The sequence below is a fragment of the Canis lupus genome, chromosome 35 (assembly GCF_048164855.1).
Source record: "Canis lupus baileyi chromosome 35, mCanLup2.hap1, whole genome shotgun sequence".
NCBI lineage: Eukaryota > Metazoa > Chordata > Mammalia > Carnivora > Canidae > Canis > Canis lupus.
The window spans coordinates 13512902-13531207 of NC_132872.1; the positions used below are offsets into that span (position 1 = coordinate 13512902).

General features: G+C 39.8%; 1 protein-coding gene across 2 annotated transcripts in view; it reads right to left on the reverse strand.

The window, feature by feature from the left end:
- Positions 1 to 18306, reverse strand: part of SIDT1 (SID1 transmembrane family member 1) — a 95214-nt gene that overhangs the window by 62996 nt on the left and 13912 nt on the right. For both annotated transcript variants that reach the window (XM_072812522.1, XM_072812521.1), the window contains exons 2-3: positions 2536 to 2657; positions 1221 to 1391 (exon numbers count right to left, since the gene is read on the reverse strand). In XM_072812522.1, coding sequence (XP_072668623.1) covers positions 1221 to 1391; positions 2536 to 2657 — 293 coding nt within the window. The remainder of the gene's footprint in view (positions 1 to 1220; positions 1392 to 2535; positions 2658 to 18306) is intronic.

Genomic DNA, 18306 nt, shown 5'->3' on the forward strand with positions numbered 1-18306 from the left:
ACATATATATTCCTTGGGTAAATATGAACATCGATTCCCTTTCGGGGACTCTTCACTCTTTATTCCAAAGTTTTAGTGAGAAGTCTAGGTCACAGGATTGTTTTCTCAATTTTTGCTCCTGGATCTCCTCATTTTTTCCTCAGAAAACCTATTTGTTCCAGTGAAGCTGAGTCTGGACCTATGGGCACAGAGATTTGGGCACACAAACTTGTGCACACCTGGGTGCCAGTCTCCATTCTCAGCGGTATCTAGACACAGGGGTGCCAAGATTATTGCCTTGGCAATAGGAAGGGTGGGTGATAATGGGGACAGTAGCCAAGTCTTTTAGTCAATGGCTTGTCTTTTTGTTCTCTTAATGATACATTTTGATGAGTGCAAATACTAATTTTAATAAACCAATTTAATGATATTTTCTTTTAAAGTTTATTTAAAACACTGAGAGAGGAGGAAGTGGTCTGAACCCTTGAGAAGCCTTGATCTTGAGAGAGAATGGGGCAGAAAGTCCCTGAATTTAATGGTCTTATTAAGGAATGACTTTTCTGTTTAAATTTTTGCACAGATTTATACAATATTTTACAAAAGTAACCTCTGGAAAAGAACAGATCCCTTGGAGACTACTCTTCCAACTGAATTTATTCTATGTATGTCTAATACGAACAATTTGAGATGGTGTATCCCAATTGATTTTGTTTCAAAGGGTGGTAACACAAGAAGGAAGAAATAGTCATTGATTTTCGCACAAAGGAAAAAAAACCACAGAACACTACTTTTTATCTGTATACATTCCTAACATGGGAGGAGAAAACTGGAATAGCAGTAAGGACAAGAAAAATAGGTTAAGGGCTTCCTCAGAAGAAAAAGAAAACTTCCTTCAGGAGAGTGGTACTCATGCATGCATAATATAAAAGTAACCAGTCACCAGAGCCTCTCCCTTGGACTACAAACAGGCAGGGTCCTCACAAAGACCTCTGAGAATAGCACACCTCTGAGGTTAGGCACTGTTCCCCTCTGCACCAGTCTCTATTGCTTCCCTATTGCATGGATTGCATCCTGATGCCCAGCTATGAGCAGGAGAGTTCAGAAGGTGGTAAGACAATATGCCAAGTGGCCAATTTCCTTCTTGAGTGCTGACTTGGAAGAAGGGAAACTGGATTGAACATGCCCAAGCACAGCAACAGCAGACAGATGAATAGAGAAAGGCCCCCATAAGTCCTGCTTACTGTAGCTGGAAGTGCTTGATCTTGGTAACCAGCAGTTTGTACTGGGCACCCAGTGGTGCCATGGATGCTACATCCACAAATATCAGTTGCTCCAGAGGTCCTGTTTCATTGGTTGCTTCTGAGGGACACAAAGTACGGCTTACTTCCTGGTAGTTGTAACTTCTCTGGTATCTGTAGCAGCCAATGAAGGAAAAACAAGAAAACAAGAGAGAGACTCAGTGAACAAGCAAGGAAAAAAGCCGATCTTATTTCATTTCTCTCCAAATTTATTTTCAAGTCCTTGTGTTTTAAATTTCAGACTGGACCTTCTGATAGTGATTTAGTCTTTGGCATAGACTTGCATGATGTAATAACAGGGACTCGAGGACTCTTTAGTGCTGACCGGTTCACTTTGATTGTGTCTACATTATATTAAACCATCTTCCTAATTCAATGAGGAAAAAAATACCAAAATTTGAAGGGGAAACTGTCCTGATAAAACAACCAGTTGATTTCATATTTCCACTCTTTGAGTTTTTGCTAAATGGAACATTAAAAAAAAAAAAGAAAGAAAAAAAGAAAAGAAACAGAGCCCAAGTCAAGACTATGAGAGTTACTATTTTCAATCCTCAAATTACTCAGCCACTAAAAATGATTTAACACCCTGATATGTATCTATGTCTGAATGCCTCCTGGTTTTTTTCTTATCTTATACAGTTTCCCCTGCAAAACTATAAACTTCATGAGGGCATGAGGGCATGTTTTCCTTTTCTCCCACTGTTGTATCCCTAGTTTCTAGCACTTTGTAGTACTTAATAAATTCTATAGAATGAAGAATGCTTACTCTCTGGGCATTTTGAAGACTGGAAGAAGGGTTACTCATATACATTGACTGCTGAACCTAGCCCTGTACTCAGCGGATGATCCACTAACCAAGAGCTATGGAATATTCTGGATGGAATTAAAATGCTAAAAGTTCTTCCATGTGCTACACATCTAGGTAGAGTGCTTATCTGAATTCAAGAGTCAGGGTGCCTGGTTGGCTTAGTTTGTTAAGCATCTGACTCTTGATCTCAGCTCAGGTCTTGGTGTAAGGGTTGTGAGTTCAAGCCCCATATTGGGCTTTATGCCCTGTGTACTTAGAAAACAAAAACAGAGGATGGAAACTGAACAGCTTTGGATGGGTTGGGCTATGTGCTATAGCCATTATTTGCACCTATGATGTCAACATTCCAAAAGACTGATTTCTCCTTTTCCTAGGGAAAACACCAATTAAAGTCTAGGTCATTGGAAGAAAACAAATGAAGTGAAGTTGTCCAGGAGAAGATCCACTTACAGTCCTTGGAAGAGCAGAGGAACCTGCCAGGACAGCACCCCTTTCTGCTGGCGAACCACGACGAGGACTGGATAGTCGAGGTTCTCTGAGGAACTATTCACATATACTCGCACAGCATTCACCTGTGAGCCAGGGAAGAGAGAGGAGTAAGGCAAATAACACATTAAATACATGTGCATGCATGTGCACACACATACACACATCAGCTGCCATCTGACACGATGTTCTGTGAAACCAGATTCTGGAGGCTTCAAATTGTAGGCTGACGAGTTCAAATTGGACAGTCAATACAAGGTTTTGAGAATAAGTTCAGAACAGAAAAAGAAAGATATTGATGTCTCATTTGAATATAAATGCTATAGTTACAAATATCTTTTTTGGGGATTCCTGGGTGGCTCAATGGTTGAGTGTCTGCCTTCGGCTCAAGGCGTGATCACAGAGTCAAGGGATCGAGTTCTGCATTGGGCTCTCTACTCCATGGGAGCCTGCTTCTCCCTCTGCCTGTGCCTCTGCCTTTCTTTCTGTGTCTCTCATGAATAAATAAATAAAATCTTTAAAAAAACCCAAAAACAAATATCTTTTTTTTTTTTAAAAAAAAGGACCTATAAGCTCCTCGGTTGCTGACAAATTTTAATTTTGGTTTGGAAAATCATTCTGTGCTTCAAACCAAAATGTTATTGCCACGTTTTATTAAAGCCTAGCAGATGGCCTGATGCTCCCCTAGCAACAGATACCATAGGGGCTGAGTATTCTTCTCTTTGCCCTGCTCCAAGGCATAAATCAGTCCTTGACACAAAATGCCTTTCTACATCAGCAGCTCCATGGCTCCTCCTGAATACACATATCTACGCAAGGGTTTAACACTGTCATGGCTGTTTCAAAGACAGAAGATTGAACTGTGGCCCGGGATCTACATGGTTCTGGCGTTTTCTTTCATTTTTTTTTTTTTTAATAATACCAGAGACTACAAAGAAAGAACAAAATAGGAAAAAGACATGGTAAGAAAGAAAAAGTAAAACTTTAACTTTCACATGATATTTCCTCCTCTGCTGTATTAAAACCTTAATATTCTCTTGAAGGCTTCTTTGTTAATTAGAGGGAAGAAATGAAACAAGGAAATCTTGCAGTTAAACCCTGAAGGATCTCTACAAAATGGAAATTGAGAGGAAACAGAACCACATGGATACCATATAATTACTATTTGGTTCTCCTATATCAGTTTTCATTAAACTACTTTGACTTTTTAAAAATTGAAATAATAAAAGAGTAATTTATTAATTTGATAAGAAGCACTTGCTCATGAAGGAAACATTTTCTTGTGCCTAAACTCTACCTGTTTCCTTGGAAATTATGCTGCAGCTGATAATTGCCAATACCCTACCTCTAATGCAGAACTTTTTCCTAAGTTCTGGATTTTCCATGGGTACCTCAAACTCAACCTGTCAAAATGGAATCTATCACTCTTTTCACTCTTAATTTCTTCTGAATTTCCTTGCTCATTGAATGGCCTCTCCAGGAAGCCATTAGATTAGAAGCCATGAGAACCATTAGATGAGAATCATCCTTGATTCCTACTTCTTCAGCCTTCTTAGTTAATAGGGCTTTGAGTTCTATTGCCTCTATGTCTTTCCTACTGTCCATATCCAGACCTTCCACTCCACCCACAATGATGTTCTCACAGTTCTCATAGTTCATCTCCTCATTGACAGTACCTTATCTAGTCTTCTTATCCCCAGGGCTGTGCCCTTCAGATTTCAGTTTCATCTTGTCATTGTCCCATAGGGCAAGACTTTCAGTGGCTCTGGGAATTTTCATATTTACCCCAATTCCTGGACTTGCAATTGGTATCTTAAGTAAGAGGTGGGAAGTCTTGTGGACTTGAGCCCTCAACCTATGAGATCTGATGCTAAATCCAGGTAGAAGTGAGCTGAACTGCAGGACACCCAACTAATGTCACAGAATTACCTTATGTGTGGAAAACCCATATATCTGGTATCTGATGTATTGAGTGTGAGAAGAAGAAAATGGAAGTGAGTTTTTCCTATAGACAACCACAGAAAGCATTTTTTCCATGTAGTCCAATTATTTTTTTCTTGGACACTTCTTCCATCACTTTTTAAAATTGAGATAGAATTCACACATCACACATTCTTAAAGTGTACAATTCAGTAGTTTTTAGTATTTTCACAGAGCTGTACAACTATCACCAGTATTTATTTCCAGAATACTTTCATTACTCCCAAAAGAAGCCCTGTACTCATTAGTAGTCACTCCTCATTTCCTCCTTCCCCTAGTCCCTGATAACCAGTAATCTAATTTTAGTCTCCATGAATTTGTCTATTCTGGACATTTCATATAAATGGAATAACATATGCCCTTTTGTATTTGGCTTATTTCACTTAGCATAATGTTTTCAAGATTCTTCCATGTTGTAGCATGTATTTATACTCCTTTTTTTATTGCTAAATATGTTCCATTGTATGCATGTACCACATTTGTTTAAGTATTCTTCAGTTTATGGACATTTTGGTTGTTGCCACTTTTTGGCTGTTACGACCGATGCTGCTATGAACACTTATATACAAGTTTTTGTGTAAATATGCTTTTAATTCTTTTGAGTGTATACCTATAGTAGAATTATTGTGTGACATGGTAACTCTATGTTTAACTTTTTGAGGAACTGCCAAAATGTTTTCTAAAGAGATCACCATTTTACATTCTAGCAATTTACATTACTGGTAATATATAAGAGTTTCAATTTCTCCACATCCTTTTCAACACTTGTTACTGTTTTCTTGACTATAACCATCTTAGTGGGTGTGAAGTGGTATCTCATTGCAAACCATACAGTATTTTAACTATTTATCTGCCTGGCTCTTTTAGGGAGCTGTAAACTTCACCTTTGGTGTCCCTAGTGTTAACAAAACAAATTAGCTCAGAAGCAAGCTCACTTTTGAGGTTCATGATACAGACACTCATCAGCAATATGCAGCACATGATTTTAGAGCACACTTCTAGTCTGGCTTAAATCCATAGCAGTCAGAACTGAGATAAAAACCTAAGTAAAGCTGTGAACTTTAGCTTGTTTGCTCCCTTTTCATTACCTAGGAATACAGCCTCCTTCTTACTTCCTAGGTACTCAGTGCCAGAAGGGATTTCCCTCCATTTTTTTCACACTTTAAGATAGATTCTCAAATGTTAGTGTGCTTTTTGGCATTTGAATCCCTCAAGCCCACCCCTAGCATTTCTGATTCAGCAGATCAAGAATAGAAGCTAAAAATACGCATGTTTACCAAACATGCTGGGGGGTTCTGATGCACATGGATTGGAGCCTACACTTTGGGAAGTACTGTTCCAACAAAATCACCTAGTAGATGATTCCATTTGTCAGCAACTTGTCAACTACCCATTATTAAGAAGTGCACAACCATAGCACCACCAAACGTTATGAGTATGACTGGAAGCTGGTGTCTTATGGGACTGAAACTGGGCTAGTAGGATGGAGATCTGTAGGGAGCAGAACAGATATATCACCCACCATATTACCCCATTCACTGTTCATTGCCACACCTAATTTTATTCCTTGTCTGGCTCTTGTAATCCATTTACTTTCCTATTATTTAATAATGGTCTTACTGATTATAATAAAAACAAACTCAGAGATACTGACATAATAAATTGCAGAAAAATATATTAGAGTAGGAGGCAGAAGACATTGGGCAGTTTTTTGGCACAAATAGATAATGCATCACCGCAGGAAAGGATAAAGAGTCTTGTCCACATTTTGCTTTGCTTTTTCAGAAGCTAATGGGCAGCTGAGAAAATTGGATTACATTTGCAGCAGTGAAGTAAGCCATGTAAAGGCAAAACTAAATGAAGGACAGAGCACTGACCATGCATGATGATGGATCGTGACACCTTGTAATAGACCATTCTTAAGAGCTAAGATTTTCCCTCCTGTTGCTTCTTCCTGTTGTTGTGAGCACTCAGTAATCCTGCCCCTTACCCATGGGGGATGTGTTCCAAGACCACCAGTGGATGCCTGAAACTGCAGATAGTACCAAATCATATATATATATATAAAATACTTTCTCCCACACATACATACCTATGATAAAGTTTAACATATATTAGGCACAGTAAGAGATTAATAACAGTACCTAATAATAAATTAGAACAATATAACAATATGTAGTAATAAAACTTATATGAATGTGGTCCCCCTCTCTCTCAAAATATTACACTATACTGGACTCACCTTTCTTTTTGTGATGATGAGAGGATAAAATGCCTATGTGATGAGGTGAAGCAAGGTGAGTGATGTAGGCATTGTGACATAGTATTAGGCTTCTACAGGCCTTCTGATCATACATCAGAAGGAGGATCAATTGCTTCTGGACTATGGTTGTCCATGGGTAACTGAAATTGTGGGAAGTGAAACCACTGTATATATACCTTATTTTCTTTCTATGTTTATTATAAGCAAGGAGTTGCATTATGGCTAAGAAAGAAGAATTATTTAAATACTTCCATTTCTGATATTATACAGATTTCAATTATGAAAGGTCCTAAAGCTTCAAGACTCTCTTTTTAATCTTTCAGCATGTATCAGTAGGGAAAACTTCAAAATTATAAGTAATATAATTCTGTTGCATAAAGAGGATGAAAATGAGTTTAATTTAAAATCTTGTTTTGTCTTGCTAAATTAATAAGGCTGTAGGCTCTTTTACTTGGAACATCTGATTATAAATCAGAGGTTATTGGTTTCCATTATTAAGCATAGCGCTGTTTTCCCATGTGATCTTGAAAAACTGAGTCTGACTGTAAAATAGCTAAAATAGTACTTGCTTTTCCTACTGTGCATTGTTTTAGTAACTGTCTTATATTCACTAGGTGTATATTTTGGGAGTGCTTAAGTTATTTGGTCCTTCCTTCCCTCTCTCTTTCCATCCTTTCCTGCTACCCGTCCATGTTCCTTCCATCATTCATCAAACATTCCCACAGTTAAGAGCTATGGGAGGTGCTGTGGGTATACTAAAGGCAATGCTGTCCTTGAGGAACTTGTGATCTAGTCAGAGAGAAATGATGTTATCACCAACAGCATAATGTGATGACATTGTGGTAGCAATGTGAACAAGTACTGTAGGGTACACAGAGGACAAAGTGGTTACCCATCCAGAGGAGTCAGGCAAAACAGAGAGAGCTGGTCAGTCATTTCCCAAACTATAATTAAGTTGGTCTTTCCACATAGGTCCTGCCATTGCCTGCCTGGTGCACATGACCTTGACTCATCAGAGAAACTTATATCTGGGAAGGTGCTCAAGAAGATAATCTAGTCCAAAGGCATTATTTACAGAGGAGGAGCCCAGGACACAGAGGTGATGTGACTTCCCCAAGGATACTCAGCTGTGGAAGAATGAAGCTTCTGGCATCCCAATCTGCACACAATGCTTGGTCAGACCTGGCTATCACCACTATTTTAAATCCCTGATTCCATTGAATACCACTATGGATATGGGCTTTTCCTACTATTTCACTGTGAAATTTAAAAAAAAACAACTATATAAACACCATGAATAAAGGAGAGAGACAAGCCATAGAATAAGGAATGTTATTTGTACATATATAACAGACAAAATATCAATATCTTGAATACATAAAGAGCCCTTAAAACTCATAGAAAAACACAACCCAATAGAAAAATAGGCAAAGGATATAAGCAGCAAAAGATGAAGAATGACCAAAGAACATGTGAAAAGATGTTCATCTCTTTACACTCATCAGAATGGTAAAGGTATGTAAGTATGACAATACTGTATTTGCAAGGATGCAGAGAAACAGGAACCCTTGCATATTGCTTATGGAAATGTATTTAGTACAACCACCTCAGAGAGCAAGTTGGCAATCTCTACTAAAGCTGAAGATGAATTCATATTACATTTCAGCATTTCCACTAAGTTCATACACAAGAAGAACTCTCTTACATATGCCCCGTGAATGATGAACAAGAATGAAATAAATAAACTGTAATTGGACTGATACAAATCACTCTGAAGAAGGTAAGTTGAGAAAAAGAGCAGGCTGCTGAAGGATATATACCGCATGATCTCATTTACATAAACTTTGTAAACAAGCAAAACAAAACTATCTATCTCTACATCCATCCATCTGTCCTCTTCCTGTAGTAAAATATACATATGCAGAAGTGATAAACACCAAATTGGAGACAATGGTTTTCAAAAGCTTTAAAGGAGCTGAGATTCCACCCTAGTTGCCATAGTTTCATTGATCCTGATGGAAGACAGACTTCTGGGTTAGGGACAAAGGACTTTATTCCTCTCGTCACAGCAAGCAGCATGAGCATCAGCATGTTTGCATCAGTTCCTCTTGAAGGTGATGTGGATGGACCCAGATGGCTGCCTACATACACACAGTGGGTTGCAAGACAGAAGAGGAACCATGAGCTTAGGGAACACACCTCTTTTATAATGGGCAGTACACCTGCCTTACTTTGCTTCAAAGAAGGACACTGTCTCTACCATCTGGGGATGTTTGCTATACAAATATCCTTGAAACGATACTATTGGGAAAAAATCCAGACAGTGCCTTCCTATAAGATGTGCAGAAATCAAGAGACCCATGAAAAACGGTGTCCCCCAAAATGGTTCCTCTGGGGAACTAAGGACAGATTCTAGCTGCTTTAGGATGAATGTTGCTCATTCAATAAATATTTGACTCCCTATCCTGTGCCAAGCATTGTTCTGACATATATTACAAAGCAACGTAGACACAGTCTGCCCTCCTTGAGATCACAGTTTTGCATGTGATATGCCAATTAAATAAGGAATTGCATTAATATTCAAGTTCCTGTGGCAATGCGTGGCATAGGGTGGGGGCAAATAGGGAATTCTAATTGTCCTTTTGTTCCTTAAGCTGAGTTGTGGGTACATAGGTGTTTGTTACATTATTTTCTATACTTGTTTATATATCTAAAATATTACATTATAGTAATAAAAAGGAAGCCTTTGTATTTTGCCCGTTTCTGAGTGACAACCCTCCTTTTATGTAGTCTTTTTGTTGTTCAGGGTTGTGGCAAACAGTTTCCAAAACACTCTTACTGCTCTCATGGTTTATTTTGCTATAGTCTATCCTTTATTTTGGTGCTTCACCTGCTTTATGCTAACTTCATCGATTACAGTCTCTCTCTCTCTCCCTCTCTCTTTCTCAGCTAGCTGCAGAACTTTGCATTGTGTTTGGTCTAATTAACATGGCTCATTTCCCCCATTGCTCTACCCTGGAAAAGAAATATGGTCAGGGACCCAGATGAAGCTAGTACTGCACTGCAGGCTAAGATGCTAGCCTAGCTTCTGCATTAGATGTATTTGTTTCCTAGGGCTGCCGTAACAGAAAACCACAAACTGGGTGGCTTAAAGCAATAGGATGGTATTCACTCACAGTTCTGGAGGCCAGAAATCTGAAATCAAAATGTCAGCCAGGCCACACTCCCTCTGAAATTCTGGATAGAGTCCTTTCTTGCCTCTTCGTAGTTTTTGGTGGTGCCCATCAATCCTTGGTACTCCTTGGCTTACAACTGCATCACTCCAATCTCTGCCTGTCATCACATGGTGTTCCCTCTGTGTGTCTCTGTTTCTCATGTGGATCTCCTTTCTGTGTATGTCTGTATCCAAATTTCCCTCTTCTTCTAAGGACTTCAGTTACACTAGATTAGGGCCCACTTAATGACCTCATCTTAGCTTGATTACAGCTGCAAAGACTCTATTTCCAAATAAGGTCATACTCATAGATTCCAGGGATTAGGACTTCAACATATATTTTGGGAGAACATAAGTCAACCTGAACATTAGATGTGTAGCATTATTAGGCAATAAAGTCATTCTCTAAAACTCTGAACCTCTCCCAGACCATCAGCTTATCTCCAACTTCTACCCAGCTGCCAAGACCCTTCATGCTGAGTGAAGCAGACCTGCTGGGAGGGTCCCTTAGGTGATAGGAGCCTTGCAGTTCTGAATCTCTTTCTTGTTGGAGGTTAGAAAGTCCTATTAAATGACACGTTCCTCTCCAAATTTTCATAACTACCATAAGGAATGGAGTTAGTTCAGTCACAGGTTATATCTTTTTTTTTTAAGAGACAAGCATTAAAATAATTCCTATAGTTATTGATGTGACTGTTTAAAATTCCCTCTGCCTGATTCAGCCTTAGAAAACCACCTTCTGTAAATGTACGCCATAATGAAGAAAAATACGTAGACCTAGGTTTTCTGTCTCTTTCACTAACACTACACTATCTGGGTGATTTTGGACAAATCACGTATATTCTCTGGACCTCAGTTTCCTCAACTGTAGACTGGGAACAGTCACACCCAGACTACCTACCTCCCTAGATAGACTATAGGCAACAGTATTCTGTGACCTGCAGAGCACCAGGCAGAGCTGTCCCACCTACGCTTTGGGTTGGGCAGTGCTTTTCCACTCCCACACATTCACTAATCAATCAAGTTGTTGACTGTTTTCCACATGTGGAGACACTCTTATAAGCCCAATCACCCCTGGCAAAGGAGAAGATTATACGGTCATCTCACATAGGATATTAATTTCCTTTCAAGTTTGGCCTACAGCTTTCCTGGAACAGCTCATTCATCCCTTGAAAAGAGCAGCTTACCCCTTGGGAGCTATTATTCCCTAAACTTTTAGATACTCAGCATTTTGCATCCAAAGTACTTTTCTAAGAAGCATGTTTTACATACCTCAACTCACGAATTTCATTATGCCAGTAACAATCTACACATAAATATAGCCATATAAACTTTCCTCTTTAGGTTTATGATTTAAGTTTTATATTAAACATTTCAGTTCCAATAAAAACATGGGAAAACATTAAAGAGAGGAATAATAATTGGCAGGCCAGGAGTATAGAACAAAAAACAGTCTAGATTCTAGCTACTTTGGGATGAACTTTGCTCATTCACTAAATATTTGACTCACTATCCTGTGCCAGGCATTGTTCTGGCACAAGAGATATGTTACTAAGCTATGTGGACATAGTTTGCCTTCACTGAGATCACAGGTTTGCCCATGGAATGCCAATTAAACAAGGAATTGTATTAATATTTAAGTTTCTGTGGAAGTGCATGACATAGGTGTTCAGGGTGAATATTTTCCTAAAGGATGAGTAAGAATTAACCAGAAAAATGCAGAGCAGAACAAGAGAAATGTCTAAACAAAGGGAACAGTGTAGTAGACATAAGGAAGGAGGGGGAGAAGGAGGAGAAACCGAGAGAGAAGGCAAGAAGGAAGTTTGAAGAATTAAGAGAAAATCAGTTTGGCTGAAGTTGAAGGCATATGAAGGACTATTATACGTCCCAAAGAGTCTTAAAATCATGTGAGAGATTGGGGCTTCACTCCAAGGGCAATAGAAATCCTCTGGAGGGTTTTAAGTGCCATCACCCCATTGTTATGGCCATTGCTGGAAACCAGTGTTGCCTCTGTTGCTGCTGAACACTGCTTCTCTACATCACTGACTCCCAAAGCAAAGTCTGGGAAAGGCAGATCTGATTGGTAATACCAAGGCCATGTACCATGCCTGAATTTGGGGTGTGTGTGTGTGTGTGTGTGTGTGTGTGTGAGCAGGTGCCGTTGTTCTACTTCTGTACAAGAAGGAGCTCTAGCTCCAGTGAAGACTCATAAAATGAGGATTTCCCCCAAACATATAGGAATGGAGCTCAGATGTTAGGCAGTCAAACCATGGCCAAGTTCCACTACACTTCAAAAGCCTTTTACATGAAACACCAAGACTATTCTACAAAACAAGTGTTCCATAGGACACACTTTGGGAAATGCTGTCCTACATATTTTCTTCACATGAATAGGCGTCAAGGCAAGTATACACTGAAGACCTTAACTTAACCAGATCTCACCGTTTAACACTCACAAAACTTATGGACTGTACTACCCAATTTTATACTCAATTATAGAATTTCTTCATGTTTTATAATATTTGGTAATTGTTTCATACATTTGCTCTCTCGGAGGATTTTATCTGTGATATATTTGGAATCCAGCATATATCTGATATTTAGTACAAACACTACAAAATATTTACTGTTGTTATACCAATGGAGATAGTCCAGCTAAGCTTATAGCGTTCAACAAGTACTAAGAAAGCACCTCCAGGATGTTGGGGAAGTGGCTGTTCTTAATTCTTCAGCATTATTTCTACAAATATTTCTTTCTCTCCATTTGTCTTTTTCATGTGGGCCCCCTATTATGTTGACATCATAACCAGGTTTGCCCTCCCAATTTCTTAATTTTTCTGTTGATATCCTACATCTCTTTAAGTAGATTCTCCAGTTCTGTAATTCATTTTCATTCTAATGTCCAACACATTGCTGAGGTCTTTTTTTTTTTTTAAGATTTTATTAATTTATTCATGAGGGACACAGAGGAAGAGGCAGAGACACAGGCAGAGGGAGAAGCAGGCTCCCTGTGGAGAGCCTGATGCGAGACTCCATTCCATAACCCTGGTTCATTCCATGAACCTGAGCCAAAGGCAGATGTTCAACCACTGAGCCATCCAGGTGCCCCCCCATTGCTGAGGTCTTTATGTAAACAGTGTTATTTTTAACTCTGAGATTTCCAGTTGGCTCATCTTCATAACTGTAACCTGGTTTATTTTAATGAAGCCCTTCTATCCACATCTCTTTCGCTATATTCGCTTTGCTTATTTTAAAGTCTTAGTCTTCTGATTTATTGGTTGGGCTACATCTGGTTAAAGGCTATCCAGTTTGATTTCTCTCATGTAGTTTCCTTGCAGATGTGTGCTATTTTCTTCTGTGAGCTTGAACTCCTGGGGGTATCAGCTACCTGGGGTAGTACTGAGAACCCCAGAGTGGAGGTGCTAAATGTGAGGAGGGTCTAAAGTAGAAAGAGGCTAGAAGAAAAGCCCCCTAGGGTGGACAACCTCTGAGTTGACCACACCCTTTTCAGCCCCACACAGGGGTCTAGCCTGTCCCCTGCATCTAATTTTACTTCTACTCCCCACCTACACACTGTTCTCATTGCAATCGGCAGGCCTATGCCTTGTGAAGGGAATGGTGGGGAAGGAGGGAATGCTCAGAATCAGCAAGTCCACGGGCACAGTGGTTATCCTATGTACTCCAGCAGGCCCCCACGGAGCCCAGCCAGCCCTGGGCTGGTGCTGCTGGTTTTCTCCCTTACAAGGGCAGTAAGGCAGGGCAGGTGGCAATCCACGTAGCCCAAACCGAGGGAGGCAAAAACGCACAACAAAAAACTCTCTCCTTCAACCTATTCCTCACCAGGGGCCTCTTAATTGTGGGCTGCCATTTACCTCTCGTTTCAACAGCTAACCATCTTCTGTCTCTCCAGGGTTTCTCACAGATTTTGCATTAGTTCCTCCGAACCATGACTTCCTCCAGCTTTAGGCATGTCCAGTCTTGGTTCCTGGGAGACAACCAGCAGCCATGCTGGTTCCTCATCCTCTCAGGTATTGGGGTCTGCTCATCTCCTGTGCATGATTCCTTTTTCTCTTTTTCTCCCTACATCCCACTTTATACTCCTTCTCCTTACAATTCCTTCACTCTAGGAATCCCTGGGTGGTGCAGCGGTTTGGCGCCTGCCTTTGGCCCAGGGCGCGATCCTGAAGACCCGGGATCGAGTCCCACGTCGGGCTCCCGGTGCATGGAGCCTGCTTCTCCCTCTGCCTGTGTCTCTGCCTCTCTCTCTCTCTCTCTCTCTCTGTCTCTGTGACTATCATAAATAAATAAAATTAAAAAAAAAAAAACAATTCCTTCACTCTGGAGTACAAGTGGAGGAGGTTGAAGAGGGAAAAACAATTATTTTATGGTTTGAGGCAGAATTCAAGGATCCACTCCTTATATTTTATTTATTTATACGCTGAGTGGTCACACTACAGGCAAGTTTCTTCTAGAGCTATTCTGAGACCTACTTACTTAATGCTCTCAAGCTGGGATGGCACTAAAAAATTATTGTTATGACTGTCAGAGTTTTGATGTGACACTTATCAGCAATTTTTTCTGTAGTAGTATTTATTGGCAGACCAGTGCCGTTTATAGTTCTTTTTTTTTTTAAGATTTTATTTATTTATTCATGAGAGACACACACAGAGAGAGAGACAGAGACAGAATCAGGCTCCACGCAGGGAGCCCGATGTGGGACTCGATCCTGGGTCCCCAGGATCACACCCTGGGCTGCAGGCCAGCGCTAAACCGCTGTGCCACCCGGCTGCCCGCCGTTTATAGTTCTAAATAAGTATTGTCAGGATATAAATATTACTTACAGGAAATTGCTTTCGAAACAAGACAAAACTGATCATCTGCAAACATCTTCCTCTTCAAAATCCTAAAAGAAAATTTCTTGAAATAAGCAGAAGAAGCCTCAGGAAAGGCCATGTTTAAGAGATTAAACTATTTTTAATTATGGAGTGAACATGGTGGCAGAGATGCTATATAGTACTCAGATTCTTCTCTGAGACTCATATTAGATGTTCCTCTTTAATGGGCTTAGATAAGAGGCTCCAGCACCCTTTTTCCTCCCTGCCATATCTTGGTCCCTGACAACCTATATCTGGACACACATAGCTGTCTTTGAACAAATGCCCTAGCTTGAGAAGACCTCATGAGGACCTTTGGTGGCATTGACTTGGGGGCTACCCAGCCCCTACTTCCTCTACTCCACTAAACTGTGTGTTTTGTGGGAGACAAGGCTGCTGATGGATGCCAAAGGAATTAGATATATGACCTATGCTTGGATAGTTGGATGCTTCCACTTGGTACTTAAATTTTTTTTAAATATTTATTTATTTATTCATGAGAGACAGAGAGAGAGAGGCAGAGACACAGGCAGAGGGAGAAGCAGGCTCCATGCAGGGAGCCTGATGTGGGACTCGATCCTAGACCCTGGGATCAGGCCCTGAGCCAAAGGCAGACGCTCAACTGCTGAGCCACCCAGGTATCCCAACCACTTGGTACTTTCAATGGTGACTAAACAATACAAAGATGAAGGGAAAGTTTAGAATTCACTGTCAATGCTGACACCAGTAGGGTCCATGCCAGCAGGGTCCAGGGGTGACCATATCTAATGGCAGAGCAGGTGGTAGTTCTCAGTGGGTATCTTTACAAAACCTTTCTGCATCATGACAGTTGCCATAATTTCCTGCAGCTTAATTTCTCTTGGTTCCTAACCATAGTCTGAGCCTGGCAACTCAAGTTTGTGAGCTACCCAATGTCCTTCTAAAAATTACTTTTCTGCTTAAGTTTGCCAATTGATTTCTGTTGCTTGCAGCTAAGAACTTTGCCTGACCCCCAAGTCTGCTTTCTTTTTCTACCTCACTCATACCCCATAGCTATTTTAGAGCCTCACTGTCCACAGGCCTCCCCAAACCATCTCTGCATGCTCAGACTTCATTTTGTTTGCCTCTTTCCTTATCCCCATGTTGTGTCCTTTTATTATCCGGATAAACATTGTCTTCGTCCTAGAAAGTTGTACTTGCTCTACTCTGGTGAAGATAGTATGGGGAGAGAGTGCGGACAAACACAGAATTTCTTGTTGCAAATATTGGAAAGGACAAAAAAAAACCTGTGAGTATTTTCATGTCAATTTTTAATATATGCTTCCAGTTTAGATAATTATGAATTATTTGTCCATATCAGAACAGTTAAATCTAGAAGAACAGAAACAATTGGCTAATCCTGTTTGCTGAGGCTTATCTTCATGGCTGTTTAATGAAGATCCAGAAATACCAGTTCTCAGCATTAGCCCTGTCTTCCAGTGACAGATAGGCTAACTGCTTGGGTCTCCAAGCTGCCTGGTATCTGTCACAAAGGAACCCAGCATTGATGTAAATAAAGCATAAAGGAGATGAAGATTGGCCCTCTGGGTCCACAGGGAGTCCGAGTAAGATCACAGTTGGTGGGTGGCTGCTGCTCTGTGAAACACTGAAGCAAATCTGCCAACTTCTCAGTTTTTTTTTTTTTTTTTTAACTTCTCAGTTTTATTTAATGCCAATCCTGCTGGCTTGATTCACACAGACGAATGGATGCTTGGACAATTCCTGGGCTGGGGCTGAGGGGCAGGGTGGGGTGGGGGGGCGACAAAAAATGAAAACCTGTGTAGATTTTCATTAATTGTAAGGGAATCCAACATAAAGTGTGATCAAATGACCTGACTGAAAGTGCAATTGTTGTATTTTAAATTATTTTTTATTGTTGTTGGTAAGTATATAGATGTGCTTTTGTGGGAGGGAGAGTGGTTTAGCAGAAATATCTTGAGGAAATATCCTCAGGAGCTAGTTATGTTCCTGGCTTTGCTTCAAACTAGTTACGTGATTTGGAACATAAGTAATTAATTAATTATGTAAGTAAGTAATTTATTTCACTGGCTTTTAGGTCCCTCTCCTGTTAAGTGAAAAAGAGATGGGTGATTTAAAAGGGTTTTTTTTTAAGCTCTTAAGTTTAAAATACAATTATCCATTTCCATCCCAATGGTTTCAAGGGATATTTTATGTATTTCTTTTAGTGATAGAAAAAAAGAACAGAAAATGGAAGCCCAATTACACTTCTGTAGCTAAATATACTTGACAAGAATATCTTGTCGCCATGAATAAAGAAAATAATGGCACATGAAGTCAACAGAAATACAGGCTGACTTCCCAAATAGCATATGTTCTTCATCCTCCACCGTTGGTATTATTAAAATTCTATAGCATAATTTTAAAAATCGAGAGACCAGTTCTCTAGTAACTAAGATTACCCATCACGGCTTTGAATTTGGAAATATGGAAAAAAACATGTTGTCTGAAATGAAGAAGGAATGTCTTTGCCAGTAGCAAAGCCTCAAACAACCTGAGGAGATCAACCAAAGAGGAAGAAATCTGATGGGCCAACAGCGTTCGTAAAAGGTTTGAGAGACAAAAAAGATGGGGGGAGCAGAGAGATATAAGATACACAGAAAAAACTAGCAAGAAGAAAATGTTAGAGATTAGAGGTAGTGGCAATAGAATCGAAGATTGGAAACAGAAATAAGAACAATGAGCTCCAGGTAGAGAGCTGCTTCAGATTCTCTGATCCAAGTTGGGATATAAATGCACACACACATATGTAACACTATAATACTAAAAACACAGAGTGGTCTTTTCCACATCATGCTGGAACAATAGGATACCACATTTAAAAATACATATGTATCTAGACAGAGACCTTATCCTACTCACAAAATTAACCCAAAATGGATCATAAACCTACATGTAAAATTCAAAGCTATAACATTTCAGAAGATAACCCAGGAAAAAATCTAGGTGACCTTAGACTTGGTGACAACTTTTTGTTTTATTTATTTATTTATTTATTTATTTATTTATTTATTTATTTATTTATTTAAGAACCAAGTGTTATAGGGGCTGGGAGTGGGGGTAAGTGGGAGGGGGAAGGGGTGGAGGGGGAGAGAGAGACTCCCAAGCAGGCTCCACACCCAGGGCTCTATCTCATAAGCCTGAGATTATGACCCTGAGATCATGACCTGAGCGAAATCAAGAGTCGGATAGTTAACCAACTGAGCCACCCAGAGCCCCTTTACATATAACACCAAGGCATGGGATGATTCATTAAAGAAAAATTGGTAAGTAGTACTTTCTTAAATTAAAAATGTCTGCTCTGTCAAACAGCACTCTTAAGTGAGTAAGAAGATAAGGCACAGACAAGTAGAAAATAATTGCAACAC